This window comes from Opisthocomus hoazin, chromosome 5, assembly GCF_030867145.1.
Source record: "Opisthocomus hoazin isolate bOpiHoa1 chromosome 5, bOpiHoa1.hap1, whole genome shotgun sequence".
In the NCBI taxonomy this organism is placed as follows: domain Eukaryota; kingdom Metazoa; phylum Chordata; class Aves; order Opisthocomiformes; family Opisthocomidae; genus Opisthocomus; species Opisthocomus hoazin.
The window spans coordinates 23,863,704-23,884,174 of record NC_134418.1 but is presented as its reverse complement, the minus strand read 5'-3'; the positions used below and the strand labels follow the sequence as shown (position 1 = coordinate 23,884,174).

Sequence of the window (20,471 nt, the reverse complement as noted above, 5' to 3'; positions counted from 1 at the left end):
ATGTCTAAATAAGGTCTATTTTTTGTTACTTACTGATTACGTTATGTTCCTGGCTAAATGTTTACTTATCAAAACATTAAAATTAATTAGAGAATATGTTGATAGCTGATGATGCACACAAAATATTTGGAAACATTTCCTGAAAACCTTGATTTTATGTGCCCACTCTGTAATCTCTAATGTTTTATGAACCTGGGGTCAATCTACACCTAACCTCACAGTATGGTGGTTATCACACAGATTATATGTTCCCACCATTTGCATGCAAACGGAATGAGAGAGACCAAAGAATTCCCACATTAAGCAAGGCTGCAGCCTGAATCAGTTATATTTGACACTAAAGAAGCTGTATCAGCCTACAGGTCATCTTCATAAGTTCAATCAGTCATAGAACGACTTCTTTTTCTTCCTTTGAAGGCCATTGAAGACTTGCAGAATGTAAGTTAACTTAATCAGCCTCTGTAACGAGAGTTGTACTATGTTTGCCTGTACAGTGTGTGTAGAGAGTCAGGTAACTACAAACATTATTCAAAGAGGACAGAAAGCTGAGAAGGAACTTGCCAAAGCAAGCCAGAAGCAAATGCCAGTAAGACAGGTTGGGGTTTAACACCAAATTCAAGTTGGGTGCAGTGTGTTCACATTTTACTGCTCTCATTGGAGCTGTTCTTGCATGACCACCTTAGCTGCTCAGTGAGCTAAGCCCTTTTTGAAGGGAAGGCCAGAGAAAGAGAATCTCCCTTAGCAGCCCAGCAGTCACAGGAATACGACAAATCTTCACTTTAATGTCTCTGCCCTTCCACTTTTATAACAACAAATTATTTACTAGGTTTGTAGAGCAGAAGGGTGTTAATGTCTTTACGCAAATATCAAAGGGTATTAATGTCTTTACTCAAATATCAAGGGCACTCACCTTCATTGTGGAAGAATCAGTTTCCAGTCCTTGTTTCCCTGAATATTTAATGATCTATATTAAGGTAAGTCATAACAACGGAACATAGTAAGCATGTTGGGTAAGCATGTTGGTTCAGGGCAACCTTACTTCTAATGCAGAAATCAGTGAAATAGCAGTTATCTTCATGACTCTAGTCCAAATGAAAGTAATGGAAGACTTATTCACAACGAATTAGAACAAGTGTATATTGTATCTCTACCAATAACTATGAGACTGCACTGAAAATCCAATTTAAATCAAATAAACAAAGCACACACACACCAAATATTGCAAGATTCATTATAAAATCTGGAGAGTTGGTAAGCCTAGTTGCAGCACCTGTGAAAGGTTAGTTAGCACATACATTTACAGGTGTATTATGCAAAGTTGTAACCACACTACATACATACAACATTTGCATATAAAACAGACAGAACATGCACTGCTGCAGGCACACTACAGGTGGTAGGTATTGTTGCTATGATCAATGTTCAACATGTAAATAATAAATTTATCCATTGCTAATTAAATGTTTTTATAAACCAAAATTCCTAATCATAATGAAAAATAAGCTACCCCATTAGATGGCTACTAAATACTCTGCCAAATATCTGTGGTTTCCTGCACTTGAGAGATATGAGGAATTTATAGCTCAGTACTTCTAATGTACCAAAATGTTAGCCATATTTTGTTTTAGCTGCAATTGCTTGATTTGCATGTGAGTTATCTCTGTATGATTAAGGCAAGATTTTATTTTATATATATATATACATTCATTTGCAAAAATATTGTCTACCAAATATTAGAAAATGTGTTTCAGATTAATGAATTTATCACTTTACTCAAAGCATTATAGGCTCACTTAAAAATAGAAAAATAGTAAGAATTGTCTAGTACGACTTCCTTTTGTATGCAAAGACAATATAAAGAACAATGGTTTATTTCTCGAGACACCTTACACTTTTACCTTTCTGCAAAACTCTTTCTGTGAAAGACAGTGACTTGAATGAGCTAGTTTTTGGGCAAGACAGAAAAACATGCATTAACACTACCATTGCTGTAGACAGCCTGCAGGTAAACTGAGGTCTTCCATTCCCAGTCTCTTTTGATATCTTTAATTCTCAATGCCGAGGGATTTTCCAACACTAAGTTCTAGCATTGAAATTATCAAAGCTGTAGTAGTGTTTAGTGTTGCAAATCTCAGTCTTGCCAGCGTAGTATGCTTCTGTGGCAGTTTTATATCCAATAGTATAATAAATCAAGATTTTAATCATTTGCCTCAGAATTTGTACATTTTTTACCATAAAATAAGATGACTTAGGCTGAGCAAATATTGTATAGATAGCAAATATCAAAACAAGTGAGAAATATTTAGTTTCTTTTTATCTTTTGTATTCTCTGGGCTAGATTCACCCAATATTGAATGTTAATGGAACATGAATATTAGAAAAGGGATGGAATATGACAGTGCATATGGAAAATGTTAGGTTTCCTTTTCTATAGAAACTTTGTTTCAACTTAATTCTGACTAAAGTGTTTTAAAAATTTAGAACTGAACAGTTAGAAACATGACAGTCTTTATATATTGAGTGTCAGAAGTGATCTGTTATGTAGTTCAAACAATTTCATTGCTGTTTATGCTTTTATTTTAGTTGTTCAGTAGTGTCCACAGAATATGATTTATGTGTCAGGGGTTTTTTTATTAAATGCTGCTATGAACATTCTCAATTTCACCTATAGAAAGACCTTTTAAAATGTCTAACACTTAAAAAGTGTTTTGGTATTACTTAGAACATTTTGGGAATTGCAATTATATGACATTATTCCTATAAAAGGATATTTTATTAAACCATATCTGATTTTAAGGGCTTTTAATTTTGAGGCAGCCCATTTTTGCTAATTCGGGAGCTCAGCTTGATTTCACATGTTTTCTTAATTCTCAGAACCCCCACTAACTCAGTGAGTATTTTGGAATGCCTAGGACTTCAATAAGTAATGCCTAGAAAGTACAAAATTGGTTAAAAAGAAAAGAAACAAAACAAAATCAAAACAGAAACCCCAAAATCTTATCAGTAATTCAAAAAATAAAAATTAGAGGCTACTCTTAAATCTCTGTGCTGCATTATACTCTACTTATATGCTAAGTGGTAAAAGATGAAAATGAATATTTAAGTCCTGTATTCTGCCCTGTTCTTTGAGGAATAACATAAAATGTGTCTTTGAAATCAACAGGTCTTCTTCAATATAAAAATCCACTCAACAGGGAGATATGTGGGCTCTAGGTGACACACAAGTTTCAGCCCTTTACATTTCTGAATACCAAAATGGAAAGGAAGCATCAAACTGTTTACAGAATTTTTAAAACATATTAGGTTTTGGGGCAATATCTGTATGTCAAAGGAGCAATAACTAAACTGCAGGATCTTTGCAGACAGTGAAAACACTATTTGATAAGTTCTGTTTAGCATTTTCTGACCAAGTCTGTTTAAGAGAAGGCTGAGAGGTCCCCTCAAGGGGGACAGCAAAGGGGGAGGCTTTGACCTCCTCTTTCTGGTGACCAGTAACAGGACATAAGGAAATGGAAAGAAGCTACATGAAGGGAAATTCAGATTAGCCATTAGGAAAAACTTCTTCACTGAGAGGGTGGTTGGTCACTGGAACAGGCTCCCCAGGTGGTCATGCATATATTTATATTATGCATTGTTTTCTTTGACTTTCATGGTCTGAATGATATTCGGGAGATGTTACAGCTCTCAGAAGCTTCCTTCACATGTAAAACAGCTGTGATTATGTTCAAATCATGACAAGAAGGAAAAGTTTCATTACATCAGCGGTATAGCATAACTCCGTAATGCTGTATATCTACAGACAAATGTAAATCTACTGTTACAATACAAATAGAAGTATTTATAACAATTCTACTATATTTGATAAATGAATTCACAGTAATTGGTTTCAGGATCTTATTCTGGCTATAGCATACCCGGTAACACTTTTGAATATGAAAGCGCATATTTCAAAACATCGGTTTTGTTACAGTTCCACATGGAACGTATACTGATTACAGCTACTTTATAAATATAGGTGGCCCAATAAAATAAAAAAAATCATGTTAAACAACTGCAGGTTGAGAACTTTGTCAAAGTTCGATAAAAATAAATACATAAAAGGATAAACATACAGCACAAAAATTACTATCTTACTAGTTTTTGTGTACGAAGAATGAGAAAAATATTTTCTAAACATGTGGAAGATTTCAGTAGTTACAAGACTGAGATCTATTAAACCTTTTTATTCTTAAGTATTGAAATAAAACTTGGTATATTTTTAGTGATATCTGAGGGGGTGGACTTTTCTGAAATCAGTTATTTGAGATCTTAGACTTGTCTTCCACTGTATCCATTGCTGCATATCTTGGAAAGAAAAAAGACAAGCTGTTGAGTATTACTAACTATGAAATCTAGATTAAAAATGAAACCAAAAGAACTGTACAGGTAACTCTTCTTTAGTCTTATTTTATATGACAGTGTATAAAAATAAAAGCCCTTCCTTTCCAAAAACCTCAGATCTCTTTTCACACTGTTACCTTTTGTTTCTGAAATTAAACCACGTACGACTTGTTCTGATTTTTACTTAATGATTTCTATCCCAATTCTATGCACACATTCACTGAAGAAAAATAATTTAAGGAGAAATAAAATCAACCAGCTGTAGTTTGAATCAAGTTTTGACTCGTGTAACTTTTGGACTAATTTCTTACTTTATTCTAGAAATAATGCAAAAGGACATTATTAGCATTTTCCAGAAAGATTTGTGAGGAGTTATTGTGAAAGTTAATTAGTAGTTCTTGGGAAAACAGAAGAACATTGGTTTGATCGAGAGAGACTATGTTGTGAAATACTGAAATGTGTTAACACTATTGAGTTCCCACATGCACAAACCTTTAGTTATTTTTTATCATCCCTTCCCAGCAACTGCAAAGCTATGTCAAAAAGTAATACAGTTCTCCAATTAGGTTATACTTATAGCTTATATGAGCTTATACTCATGAATATCCAGCATTCTGAAAAAGCAAAGTTTGTTAAAATTAAGATTCTTTTCTTGTTTATCTAAAAATTATGTTTTACTTGAACTCAGGTCTCCAAGACCAAAGTGCTACTTAATATAGAACCTGCACAAAGCTAATAAAAAAGCTGTTTGTTTAATTCCTGAAAAAGAATCAACTTACATTTTTACTGTAAAAGGGTAATCACTCCAATACCAGTTCAGAAGATTCAGACCATTGAACAATTCATATGCAAGAAGGTGAAGGAAAACTGTGCACAGTCTTTGGAGAAATCCACTTATAGGATTACAGTCACTTTGTCCCACCACAATGCTATATAATGAGGACTAATCTTTTAAAGCCCAAGCAACATGAACAACATAAGAGTATACGTATTGATTTTTTTTTATTTTTACATCTGATGTTTATCCATGTTCTGGTTTCAGTTGCGATAGAGTTAATTTTTCTCCCATTAGCTCTTGTGTTTTGGATTTAGTATGAGAAGAATGTTGATAATACACTGACGTTTTTAGTTGTTGCTAACACATCAAGGGCTTTTTTCAGTTTTCCATGTTTAGTTAATGAGCAGGTGTGCAGGAGCTGGGAGGGAGCATAGCCAGGAAGCTAGCCCAAGCTGACCAATGGAAATATTCCGTACCTTAGACATCATGCTCAGTTTATAAATGGGGGATTGGCTGGGGGGTAGAAATCTGTTTTTTTCTGGGAGTTCAACTCTCTTTTTTTCCGTAAGTTCGAACTTTTTTGGGGTTCTGCGAAATTCGTAAAATCTGTGAGATCCACAATCATTGCTTGGGGAATGGCTGCAAATTGGACATCAGGCGGTAAGAAAAAATTATATTGTGTATTGCTTGTTTACATATTCAGTAGCAGTAGCAGTAGTAGTAGTAGTAGTAGTTACTTTGTGGTCTTATTTAGTCTATCTCAATCCATGAGTTCTACCTTCTGTTCATTCTCCTCCCCATTCCACTGTGGGGGAAGGGGGGGGGGTGAGTGAGCAGCTGTCTACTGCTTAGTTACTGGTTGTCGGTTTAAACCACGACAATTCAGCAGAGAAAAGATGTTTCTCCTAGATTCCCTGGATCTGGGCACATGCTGAAATACATGAAAATTCTGGACGTTTCATGGTACAGGAAAAGATCAAACACTCAGATCAGAGTAGTTTGTTCACCATCATATTATTCACTAACAACTTGTAGTGAATGTATTAGAGTACTTCCTATAAAAGGAAGAGTGTCATGTGATCTCTGCGCAGAAAGAACTGGAACAGGATTGTTCAGATAACAGTGACTGGAAAAATATTTTTGCCTTACATAATTTCCATGAGAGTTCATGACAGTTTCATGATAATCATATGTGATGGAAATAATATACCATATACCATATTGGCATTTAATTTATTTCAAGGGACATTACTGCAAAGGAATATGGTGCGGTCTCATCGTTCAGTTGCTAATATGCTGCATCTTTATTTACTGCTTTTCATATGCAAATTGTGGATAGGTTTTAAAGAGTGACAGAAGACTTGTGGCCTGATTTATGAAGGTGAGGCTCTGCTACTATCAGATCTTTAGTCTGAATTCAGATCAGCAAACCCACATTGTTTGCAATTTGATCAATACTTTTTCCAGTATTGAAACCTGTAATACTGATGAGTTTAATACAATCATCTACATATTTTCTCATGTGGCAGAGATTAAAAATGACCAGTCAACTATTTTGTTTCCATCTGGTCTTGCTAGACTATTTGCAGAATGATAATATGCACAGTCTGCTGGTTCAAAATGACTCACAGCCCTGCCTACCATTCGGTGCTCTCTTTCTTACTGAAGCTATATGTAAAGTGAAACAGGTCAGCTAGCACTTTCTGTACTACCACAGTCGAATCATATTGACACTTGATCATAAAAATATCCACATGTTTATGTGTAGTTTTATTTAAATGAAGGGACATGCATAAGTAAGGGGTTGTATCACTCATCCACCAGAACAAACAAAATGTAAAATACAGCACACATATCTAAATTCTCGGCATTATTTATCACCTGTCTTAATACAGTGACAAGAGGCCCAAGACCAAGACACTGTTTTACTATATATTGTCTATCCCATTCCAAATTCACACCACTATAACATTGTTGCTGTTACGATCTGATCAGAAGTAGGCATATCATATCCTATAGTTAAATAAAATGTTGGCACACCCCTCCTTTAATCTTGCAATAACATCCCATAGTTTATCCTTTCTTTCTTTATTTATTCCACTCATCTTTCTTTAGTAAATTTGTTTAAAAAGAAAAAAAATGGTCTCATCATTTAAATTACCGCTGATAATTCATTAAGCCAGCCTGTTACTAGCTCATTTTACAACATATTCACATGTCTCTGTCCAGCCAAGTGAACTTTCTTGCACAGATGGATTTTAAATTCTTGTTGTTCATAATGGCATTTTTACTTCTTTTACCCACTTCCAAAGTGTACTTGAAGGGTGGGTAGATGCAGAGTCAACTCCTGGTATGTGACTGGCAGCTGTTCTCTTTTCTAATCAAGAACGACAGATCACAGATAACAGAATACACAAAATATCTTGATCTAAATGAAAAGCAAAACAGATCAAGGAAGACTAAATAAGAAGCTAGTATGCAATATTCCATTATTGCCTGACTCTTCCCTTTCAGGAAGGAGAGTGACTAAGCTTCTAGTCACTTCTTAATCCAAATTGAGTATACACATTGAATTACCATGGGCTGGTCAAAAGAAAAAAGAGGTGTTCCTGCTCTGGTTTAACATCACTGTGTTAAACTGTGACTGCTGATACTCAGGTATTTATTGTTTTTCACAGTTTTGGAGAGTTATCCACTGATTGTCAAAATCTACAAGCTGTAAGCTTTAAATAAGGAATAAGCACTATAGCATAAAACAGTTTTTCATTAAATTTTCCTTGTGGTTTAGCTACACTTTTAAGTAACATTTTTATTGTCAAAATAAAAACAAGAATAGGCAGTAGACAGACAGACACAAAGTACACTTGACAATGCATTCAGAGTACAAATTCTAAATGTTTTTGATTCAATGCACTAGTCTGTGTTCAAGAATCTACCTAAACAAGAGGATGCAGTTCCTCTCCTAACATTTGAAAAAAATCCAATAAACAGTCTTTCCATTCATGTTGCATTTTCTTACTGAGATACATAGTGATTATAATTTTTCATTGTACAAACTATTCTTAGCTAAAATATTTTAAGTGAAATCTCAGTTGATGGGATTAGATCTGTTTATTTATTTATTTTAAATCAGCTTAATAGTAATAATCCCTTGCCTGCCTTATAGGGAAACATTGGCAAAAAATCATAGGAATTTGGAAGCAATTAGTCATATGGACAGAAAATTACAAAATAAGATTCAGCATGAAAATGTAAAAGAAAGAAAATTTCTCAGAAGGAAAATTACACAGTATAATGGGTTTGTGTGGCAAGGTCTGGGTAGCGGGGGGTACTACAGGGGTGGTTTCTGTGAGAAGCTGCTAGAAGCTTTCCCTTTGTCCAGTGGAGCCAATGTCAGCCAACTCCAAGATGAAGCCACCGCTGGACAAGCCCAAGCCCATCAGCGACGGTGGTAGCGCCTCTGAGATAATATATTTAAGAAAGGAAAGAAACCTGAGTAATGGCATTTGCAGCCGGAGAGAAGAGTGAGAACTCTGCAGACACCAAGGTCAGTGAAGAAGGAGGGGAAGGGGGTGCTCCAGGCACCAGAGCAGAGTTTCCCCTGCAACCCGTGGAGAAGACCATGGTGAGGCAGGCTGTTCCCCTACAGCCCATGGAGGTCCAAAGTGGAGCAGATATCCACCTGCAGCTTGGGGAGGACCCCACGCCAGAGCAGGTGGATGCCCAAAGGAGGCTGTGACCCTGTGGGAAGCCCGTGCTGGAGCAGGCTGCTGGCAGCACTTGTGGACCCGTGGGGGATCCATGCTGGAGCAGTCTGTTCCTGAAGGACTGCACCCTGTGGAAAGGACCCATGCTGGAGCAGTTTGTATGGTACTGAAGCCCCTAGGAAGGAGTCACATTGGAGAAATTCACAGAGGACTGTTGCCCGTGGGTAGGACTCCAGGCTGGAGCTGGGGAAGAGTGAATAGGAAGGAGCGGCAGGGACAATGTGGGATGAACTGACTGTAACCCCCATCCCCCATCCCCCTACGCCACTCAGGGGAAGGAGGTAGAGATTTTGGGAATAAATCTGAGCCCGGGAAGAAGGGAGGGGTGGGGGGAAGGTGTTTTAAAGTTTGGTTTTATTCCTCATTATCCTGCTCTCCTTTGATTGTTGATAAATTATCAAACTGATTTCCTGACATTGAGTCTGCTTTGCCCATGATGGTAATTGCTGAGTGATCTCTCTGTGTCCTTATCTTGATCCATGAACCTTTCATCATATTTTCTCTCCCCTGCCCAGCTGAGAAGCAGGAGTGATAGAGTGGCTTTTGTGGGCACCTGGCCTCCAGCCAAGTTAAACAACAACACAAAGGAATGAAAATATTGGAAAACACATAATACCAGAAGAAATCTGGTAACACATGCACAGTAAATTAGGTGTGGATTTGCAGTAATTTATGCCGTGAATCAAAAGACCAGTGTGATTTGCAGCTGAATATATAAAGTCATCATATTATAAAAGAATCAGAATAACTTAATTCTATATATGACTGATAAATTAGTACACACAAAACCTGCATTTATTTATGTGCACTAAAATGACTGGAACAAGAACAGCAAAATGTCACTTTATATATTGCTGTATGTTTTATAGTCATGGCTTCAAAATACTGATTTTTTGTACGTAAATTAGCCAGTCACCAGAGTCAGCTGATACTCATATGACGCTAACATCATGGAGACTTTTATTGGTTAAATATTTAACCAAAACACAGAAAAAAACAATCCAGGAAAAAAGGTCATCAAATTGTGGGCCAGACTGAATCAAAATAAGCACAGTCAACATTTGTAAGGGCTGTCTTGTGAAAGAGTAAATCATAACCGATGAGGATTCCACAAGGACACAACAAAAATTTGGGAAATTTTACTTCTAGGCATGCTCGTCCTGTGAACAAAATACCTACTAGCAGTGGGGGCATGTTATGTTTTTTCCTGAAATGTATCTTTTCGCCTAGCTTGAGCTTCACTCAGAAGGAATCTAGTCCTCACTCTGCAACACTGCCTTGCAACAGGAAGCAAAGTCATGGCAGTCAGCGATTTAAAAGCATGCTCTTGCACAAAGTAAAATGCTTACATAGATGTACCCAAAGTCTGGAACTGTGAGAGCAAAATCTAAACTGGTTGGGCCTTTTGAGGAACTTTGCTTTTTAGCCTGAAAGTTTTAGGACACACCTCCAGGCACACTCAGAACTACACTGGTTTTGACAGGGCTAGGTATATATGAGCTAGGGGTCAAGCTCTGTGTAATCAGTTTCTGGAAATCAGGTGTTGTTCTACCTACAAGGAGAAGGGAGGCCTTCTCAGTGCATTCACTCTGATGTGGGTGAGACAGATTCAGTTCTTAGTCAGAGGGTGTTAAATACTGTATGTCCTCATTCCCCAATGATGATACACAAACATCATATGTAGTCTACGTCTAGAACTTTTGCCTCTTGGTGAAATTTGGACATTTTTCATAGGAGTTCAAGTCTATTTGGGCAAAAGAAATGGCAAACACAGAAAACGTAGTTCCATATAAGTGTTCAGAAATCTGACTATGCCATAGAGGCAGGAATGGAAGTGAAAGAGGATCTTGTTCCATGTTATCTTAGTATTTTATCCAACAACTGTATGATACACAAACAAAAATAGCCATGGGAACAGAGATCATAATCTGAGATGTTCACCTCCCACATGCAAGTACAGAGCTGCTCATAAATATTCTTACTTTTTTGTTTCATAACAACTTTAGCATGAAGAAAGAACTTGGCAAACTCAGTGAGCTGGATTTGGATGTCATTTATTTGAAGGTTAATGTAAACCCATCCCCCACTCCAAAACAATTTATGGTAGTTAATGAAATAAGTTTAATAACTAACATAATCAGATCAAATTCAATGACCTAGTTTTTTCTTTATACTAGTAATATCTTAAGGACTAGCACTTTCAATGCATTTTATCAGGGAAGAGTCTTCTAATATATTAATGAATCAGAGGAGAAATGATGTCTCTAACTCAGATAAACACTAAACAGATTTTTCATCTGTGTTTGTCACTCACAGCATAAATTCTGAACATACATCTCAAGGTGCTGCAGAGACATTAAGTGGTGCTGAGGGATCTTGGCTAGTTTATCCAACCTTAAGTACACAGTTTAAAAATAATTAATCTGTATTACCTTCCAGATTTTTGTAATCCACCTTATACCCCCAAAGGATGAGAACAAAACAGCTGAATTGTAAAAGAGGATTAGTAAATTACTCTGTTTTCTCTACCTACTTAACCACACTGGGTGGTCTGCCCCCAAAATCTGTCTGCTAGCTATCCAGCTGGCAAGTACAAACTACTGTCTGTTGAAACTACAGAACAGTTGTATGAATGCCATGAAGGATTCTTCTCCTGCACATATCACATCCCAGCTGTTTAACCTACACTCAGCTAGGAAGGAAGCTGCATTGGACAAATGAAATACATAACGTGAGTTATGTTTCACTTACTCATATCCATTTACTACCATATTTTTTTTCTGAAACCAAGAAAATGACAGTGAAACACAACAAATACAGTAGCCAGAAAGCTATTTTGATGATTCTGCCTGTACTTTAGCTGTTGTTTAAAGGAACTTGTAATAAAGTTTGCAAGTAAAAAGCCAAATTCCTTCACACTTTACTTTCTCAGAGATCTAAGTCACTGAAGAATAACATGGACTATTGCTTGTATACTCAACTAGTTTCATCCTTCAGGTATTCCAGTGTACTGAGCTTCCCATGAGAGAAAAAATTTGTCAAAGAGAAATTGCAAGTCATGTACACCTACCACTTTATTGGTGTCCAGAAAACACCCAGCAGAGCTGAATAAGTAAGTGATGCCCATCTAGAAATGTAAAGGCACATGGGGAATTTACTCGTGTAGATTCCTTGGTAACAGATGCATGAGAAATAACAAGTAAACAAGATACATTACAGTTTCTTTAAACTTTTTCCTTTTTTCTGACACTGGGCATGAACTGAAGGCATTCTTTCTGCTAAGATAAATAGTTTGAAAACATTGGCCATAAAGCTACAGGAAAAAAATTCTTCTTAGATAACTTACACGGCATCTTTTAGTCATATGGGCTAATCTTCCTTGGGTAAGTGATTGCTGGGATTTCCACCCATTTTTCTTTCTTCCACTTTTCTTTTGAGGGTGAAAAATTGGTAGACAACAGCAGGCAGCACAAGTAAAATACAAAGCATGAAATCTGTTAATAATGACCACCAGAGGAATGCTGCTCTTCTGGCAGATACAGCAGATGGACAGATGATGCAGTGTGATTAACTAAGAGAAACTCATAGGGACCAAGGTTTTGCTGGGTGTTAGAACAGCAGTGGTTAGCAGGTGAATACTAGCTTGATAGTGGGTTTTTTTTATGTTGGCTTTTCTGATTGGCAGATTTTTTTTTTTTTTAATACCAAGGGTGAAGTTGCAGATTTCTGTCTTCTTTCCCCATGCCCAAAATTAGGCACCTAACTCAGTGCTTAACAGTCTAAAGTGGTAGTCTATTATTTCCAGGTGCTTACTCTCTGTTTTGTTTCAAGTCAGTAAGTTTGACTTCAGAGTCTATCATTAAGTCATCACTTAAACATTTTAGACCTGTATTTTTCATTTTAAAGTATATTCAACTTAAACAATTTCACAGTGCATACTGATTATTTGTTTAGCCCATTACCACTACTTAAAAAGTTAAGGTCATTTCCAATTCCATAACTCCATCTTATTTAGAAAATGCTACGGAAGTGTAATCTTCAGACAGACAGTCCTTTCATTTAATGCAGAACTATACCCATTAAAAGCAAACACAGAAGTATTCTCTTTATATTAGAAACACTTCAGTTACCAAAAATAAACTCAAGTCGGCTGGTACTTTCATTAACAACATGTTCTAAAAAGACCAAAATCTAAAAGAGATTCATTTAACTGAAAAAGTCATACTGCTAAGCCTGATGAGAAGCTAAACATCTGTCATGTCCATAACATAAGAAATCCAATGTTTAATTTGGAAATTGCATTTTATATGTTACAAATAGAAAAAATAATATAATGAATTAACATATTACAATTTATTCTTATAAAAAACCCCAAACTGTTGTAGGAAATTAAAATGAAAAGGATAGATACAAAATGAAAACTAAATAAGAATGGCATGAGAAGTTTTATGATCTTTTCATGTTTATGCAACATGTGGAATGACGTCAACCAAAGATGACTGCTTTCCATATCCCTTTCATTTTTTCTCTTCTCAGATGCAACTTCTATTCTTTCATTGTTATCCCAAATATAATATTTAAATATTTCTCTTTTTTTTTTTTGAGAAAAATCTGTATACAAGATGTTTCCTGCACACCTGAGGATATCAGCAAATACAAACACGGCTTATTCTGCAGACTGTAAGAAGTTCACATAAGAAGATTAGGCACCTATTTCACAGCCAGTCGGTGGTGTAGGGGGCAGAATTTCCAGCTGTTTATGATGCAAAGCTGGAAATACTTTCATAAGTGGTGTAAAGGAAATAAATTTATTTTTTTCTATGTACAGGTATTGTAATATTAATAGATTAAAGGAAACATGTTAAAGGGAAAAATTCCATCAACCCTCTGTATGAAAGTAAAAGATGAGCTACTAATATTTAACACTTCACTTCGACCAGAGAAGTGTAACATCATTAAGAGTTTCATTTGTCCCAGACACAGGAAGTTGTGCTAACCGTGAAGTTACAAGTTAAACTGAAGAAACTGTAAAGGATTGCACACTGGGTGCTCTTGTTTTGCAGTAAGATTACAAATTCACAGGGTTAAAGACAAAAAACAACTCTGAAAAAGTAATCTGTGTCCTAGTGCTAGACTCAGCTGGGCGAGCAGAATCCTTGTTCTTTGGAAATACTATATATTTAATCTAACCATTATTGAGCGCATATTACTGATCCAATCCTGGGAACAGAAACTACAATTCAGGACTTCTACCTGTGATTACAGCACTCAAAGATGGAGAACCTTGCACTCCAGGCCAGCAGTTCTTTATTCATTTTACACAAGATAGTCACTGCATAGTGCTTGGTGGTTAAGGCACCTAACCTGGGGGCTGTGGGAGTATGAATTTCAAGGCTCTGCTAAGACTAAGAAGACTTGAATCCCAGTTTAACTGTAAAGCTATATTCTTTCGTCGCTGGCACAAGAGAAACCCATACAGATGGCTTAGAAGATCTTAGAGCAAGCTAAAGGAATCAGGGAAAAAAAGGGAAGGAAAATATCTATTCCAAGAATACTTGTTCACAGTTTGGGGATTTTGTCTAACACCAGAGCTTAAGGGTGTAGAAAGTTAGCAGTAATTTAAGGCCTTTGTATATATCCACCGGTAAGAGTGTAAATGCTCGAAAGATTAGATTCATCTGAGTTGTTTTGAGGCTATCGATGATACTTAAATGATAGAGAAGTACTTAAAGAAAGATTAACAAATACATATCTTTGAAAAATCTTAGCAGTAGTTGGTAGATATAGCTATTTATCATAAAATAATGCCAGAAATGCCTCCTACATTAACAGAGCAGCCTTCAAGCAAAAGGTGTTCCTTGCTCTACAATTACAAATATTCTTCTAAGGTCTCTCTCTCTTCTTCTTTCGCAAGAATATTCTACATCTTTTTGTCTGTAAGAGAAAAATCTTGGCAGTTAATGTTCTTTCTTAAATTTAATTATAAGAACTTACTTTGCCTCCACCGTACCTAATTTCAAGCCTCTTAACTCTCAACTCATCAAAAAGACGAAATAGAAAGTGGCTGAATTTTTATAATCACACTAACTTACATTACACAAAAAGTGAAACATGGTGACTTTAACAGGATCAGGCTTCAGTCAATGCTGTATCGTCTTGAAATGTCTTCTCATGCATATGAGCTGAAAACTTACATCGAGAATACATTTAGTATTTTGGAAACTGAGGATGTACTACAGTGTAACTAAAAAAGGAGGTATTTGTCCTCTCTTTTATTTTCTCTGTACAGAAGAAGTGTTAGACCAAAATCTGCCTATCTCATGGTAGCTAGTTATCAATCTGTAGAAACTATGCTAAAATGTTTTTTCTAGAACTATTTAACAGCAAAATTTAATTTAATGGACTGAATGGGAAAACTAGAATAACACACAAAGATTAAGAAAATTGTGATTTTTGTCTAATAATTTCTTACATCAGGTGGTCACTACTCCACTCATATATCTCTTTCATATGAAAACATGAAGGGATATTAATCAATATTCTAAAAAATCACACAAAACAAAGGAAAAAAACCAAATCACCCCCCCCAAAACAAACAAACAAACAAACAAACAAACCCAAAACCACCACAATGGATTTTGATAGAATGACATTTCAGACAGTGATACAGCGAATGTCCTTCTGATCTTACTGGTAAACCAGGGTGAACTATATTGCAAGAGGAACAGGTCTGGGTAAACAAATAACCTGGCTGCAATTTACTGCAACCCATTAGCCGGTATCAATGCAGTGAAGGCTGTAAAAACTGAAACATGGTTCATTAACTGTGTGTGGGTTATTGATAAGCAACTCTGATATCTATGTTCTCTCTGATGACCAAGAATAATCTGCACTGTATAAACCTGAGGACCTGTTTGAGTGCATAACCTATTGACCACCTGGCTGCTTAATATGCTACAGATGATACTTTAACAATTCACAAGAAGCTAGGAATAGACGAGAAAGAAAAGCCTTTCATCTGAATCACAGAATCATAGAATCATAGTTGGAAATGACCTCTAAGATCATCAAATCCAATCATCCACCCAACATCACCATGCCTACTAAACCGTATCCTGAAGTGCCACATCTACACGTTTTTTAACACCTCCAGAGATGGTGATTCAACCACCTCCCTGGACAGCCTGTTCCAATGAGCTTCAATCTGCATTACCAAAACAATAGCAAGTTGACTGAAAAAGTTAAGGATGCTATAGTTTATAGTCCATAATAGAACTTCAGAATGAAACCTTTACTTGCAAGTAATAAACAGCTATGAGAATTACAGTGTTTCTACTAGTTAATCTGCTGGAAGAGACCTTAAAACAAGGTCACTGAGAAGTGCAAGGCTCTTTACTGAAATGCACAGTGGGAGACCAAGAGGCAATGGTTATGTATTAAAACCCGGGAAGTTCTAAGTGGAGATAAGGAAAAAGAACATAACTCTTAAGATAAAAAACATTGCAGCAAGTTGTCCAGATCGGTTCTGGAATCTCTCCTTTGCGATTTTCAAGATCAAGCTGAACACAGCCCTGATCAGGCCTCAGTCTGAATTTAAGGCTGATCCTCTTTTGAGCACAAACCTGGATTTGACAAACTCTCTTCCAGTATGAGTTGATTCTATGGACAAGGGAATGATAACCAAAGACTTCTGAAATTTTCAAATAATGTTTTGTAGATGTATAATCTATATGTATAGATGTATAATTTAGATTTTTAGAAGTGAGGAATCACAAATTCAGTATGGGTTATCTAACACCTGTTGAAGGGATTAAATCATTTTTTGGTCCTCTATTGCCAACAAAGAGAGGCAGATTCCTCCAGACACTAATTCAGAGATGAGAAGTTTCATACAATGCTTTTAAACAACTGCATTCAAGCTTGTGTTGTTATGGAGCATCATAGAATATTTGGGTTGGAAGGGACCTTTAAAGGTCATGTATTCCAAAAATCCCCTGCCATGAGCAGGCACATCTTCAACTAGATCAGGTTGCTCGGAGCCCCATTCAACCTGACCTTCAAAGTTTCCAGGGATGGGGCATTTAGCACTTCTCTGGGCAACTTGTTCCAGTGTTTCACCACCCTCATTGTAAACAATTTCTTCCTTACTTCCAGTCGAAATCTACCCTCTTCTAGTTTGAAAACATTACCCCTTGTCCTATCGCAACAGGCCCTACTAAAAAGTTTGTCCCCATTTTTCTTATAAGCCCTCTTGAAATACTGAAAGGCCACAACAAGGTCTCCCCAGAGCCTTCTCTGCTCCAGGCTGAACAACCTCAACTCTCTCCACCTTTCCTCATAGGAGAGGTGTTCCACCCCTCTGATCTTTTTTGTGGCCCTCCTCTGGACCTGCTCCAGCACATCCGCGTCTTTGCTGTGCTGAGGGCTCCAGAACTGAACACTGTACTCCAGGTGGGGTTTCAAGAATACAGAACCACTGATCTATACTTCAGTTTTAAACCAAGGCCATTCAGGCCACAAAAAGGAAATTGGAAATGGGCAAGCTGATTTTTACATTGATGGGGAGAAATGACACAGTAAGTAACCACTTTTATATATAAGATGCTAATAAAGAGCAAAACTGTAACAAAGCTGTAGAATTTGAATCTTACTGGGCTGATTTTGTAGCACTAACAAGCTTTTTCACTCAATATCTCACTGTAGTTCTAGTCCTGGTCCCAGATTCTAGGAGCGTAGATGTCTTTTTCCATGGGCAGCAAGATAATGTTTGCCTGCAAATAATTATAGAATTCATTTTTTATAGTTCTAAGAGCATTTTAAAAACAATTCATAGAATCATAGAATCATAGAATCATAGAAAGTTTTGGGTTGGAAGGGACCCCTAGAGGTCATCTAGTCCAATACCCCCGCAGCGAGCAGGGACACCACTAACTAGATCAGGTTGCTCAGAGCCCTGTCCAACCTGGTCTTGAATGTTTCCAGGGATGGGGCCTCCACTACCTCTCTGGGCAACCCGTTCCAGTGTTTCACTACCCTCATTGTAAAGAATTTCTTCCTTATATCTAGCCTAAACCTACCCTGTTTTAGTTTACAACCATTACCCCTCGTCCTGTCACTGCTGTCTCTACTAAAAAGATTGTCCCCATCTTTCCTATAGGCTCCCCTTAAGTACTGAAAGGCTGCAATCAGGTCTCCGCGCAGCCTTCTCTTCTCCAGGCTGAACAAGCCCAACTCTCTCAGCCTGTCCTCATAGGAGAGGTGCTCCAGCCCTCGGATAATTTTTGTAGCCCTCCTTTGGACCCGCTCCAACAGCTCCATGTCCTTCTTGTGCTGAGGGCTCCAGAGCTGAATGCAGTACTCCAGGTGAGGTCTCACCAGAGCAGAGTAGAGGGGCAGAATCACCTCTCTCGACCTGCTGGCCACGCTTCTCCTGATGCAGCCCAGGACACGGTTGGCCCTCTGGGCTGCCAGCGCACATTGCAGGCTCATGTTCAGCCTTTCGTCTATCAGTACCCCCAAGTCCCTCTCAGCAGAGCTGCTCTTGATCCTTTCATCCCCCAGCCTGTATTGATAGCGGAGATTACCCCGACCCAGGTGTAGGACCTTGCACTTGGCCGTGTTGAACCTCATGAGGTTCACACAGGCCCACCTCTCCAGCTTGTCCAGGTCCCTCTGGATGGTATCCCGTCCTTCTGCTGTCTCAACCATACCACTCAGCTTGGTGTCATCTGCAAACTTGCTGAGGGTACACTCGATGTCGCTGTCCATGTCATTGATGAATATATTGAACAGCACCGGTCCTAGTACAGACCCCTGAGGGACTCCACTCGTCACTGGTCTCCATCTGGACATTGAGCCGTTGACCACTACCCTTTGGTAATGTTTAAGGTAAACCCTGAGTTCTCGGGCACTTCTGATTCCAGGAATGAATTATATATATCCTTAAAAACTTATATATTTCTTGATTTATAGAAAATGTCTAAATGCAAGATGATGATGATGGTGATGGTGATGATGACGATTATTAAAAATCGAAACATTACTCTCATCCCTCCAACTCCTATAAGTATACTGGAAGATACATGGTTTTTTTCATACATCTGCCACCACTGCAAGCTTTTTTCTGTATCACTTACTACTATGTTATAACAAAAACTAAGTATTCTATAAAATTGAAAATATTTATCAGTTTTCCAGAAAATAAAGAAAAATACACACAACAAAATTCCTTCCACATGTGAATGATTGTTTTCAGGATACTAAAATAAGCAAATTTTATCATATAGCCTCAAAAATTTCAAAGCATCTCATGAATGTTCTAAACATTGTCTAGCAAACCTGGCCATTTTCATACAAACTTTTTTGTCATCTGTTTTAAAACATGCCTACACAATTCAGTTCTGTGACTTCTTTGCTTTAAAGTTATGTGACTCTACCCGTCCTGAATTAGAAAGCTCTATTATTCTGAGGAATAAAACTGATGCTGTTAACTTTTCTCTTTTCCTAATATAATTATTTCAAAACTGCTTCTATAGTATGATATTTGATTGCCATCTTTAGAAAGTCCTTGGTCACACATTGTAATAAATGGTGTTTATTATAACAGTGATGTCCAAGACAGGTTTTTAATGATGCTGCATGGTGGGAAGGTGAAAGGAAAGAGGTTTAAACTGAAAGATGTTCCAACTGAAAAACGTTCTCCCTCATGAGTAAAGTCAGGCACTGGAACAGGCTGATCAGAGACATAGTCTATTCTCCATCCTTGCAGATCTCCAAGATCATGCTTGTCCAAGCCCTAAGGAAGTTGTCCTGATGTCACAGCAGGAGGACGGACTAGGTGAGCTCCTCAGATCCCTTCCAACCTGAATTATCCTATATTTCACATATGACACATCACGGTGTCTAAAAAGGTCTAAGTACCACCCAAAGGTTTTTCTAGTTACTGTAAAATTTGTAAGCATGACTGCCCTCACTTGTGCTCTTTGGAGATTCTCTTGTGTATACTGAAGATGAAAGCACATTTTCCTGATAACTACAGACGCCACAAGTTCTTGCTCTTTTATAAGCAGTCTGTTTTCATGAAACTTACAGCTGTTTTGTTCATCGTCACTGGAACTTCTACCCTGTAATCAAGTTTAGCTGAAATCAGCAGCAGAGTCAAGGTATTACAGGAGAATTAACAAGCACACATATAAACACAAGGAGGAGCACAGCAAGAAACTGTCTTTGATTTACTTCCATTTACAATCAAAATAAGAAGTAATTGAACCTTTTTCTCCAGTTAAGAACAAGTTTAATGCCAATAAACATAAAGGGAAATTCATACTATATTTTTGTGTTCTATAGACAAATACAGTGTGAGAAATTATTTTTTTTAGCAATTTATTAATGTTTATCTTGTGTTTTCCTATCATCCATCTTAAGTAGACACTTCTGAGAGAATTTTTCCTTTTCTGAAGAATAACATAGGTCTTCTCTGAACAATACATGCTATTCCAGTATATTATACTCATTCAATAATGGAAAAGATGAGCTTGAAGTGCTTT

General features: G+C 37.2%; 1 protein-coding gene across 5 annotated transcripts in view; it reads right to left on the bottom strand.

Annotated features, from left to right (window-relative positions):
* Positions 1-20,471, bottom strand: part of PCDH7 (protocadherin 7) — a 288,307-nt gene that overhangs the window by 110,055 nt on the left and 157,781 nt on the right. The window contains exon 3 of one of the 5 annotated variants that reach the window (XM_075420675.1): positions 926-964. The exons of the other annotated variants lie outside the window; for them this stretch is intronic. Coding sequence (XP_075276790.1) covers positions 957-964 — 8 coding nt within the window. The 3' untranslated portion in view covers positions 926-956. Of the gene's footprint in view, positions 1-925; positions 965-20,471 lie in introns of those variants that run through there. 5 annotated transcript variants of the gene reach the window in all.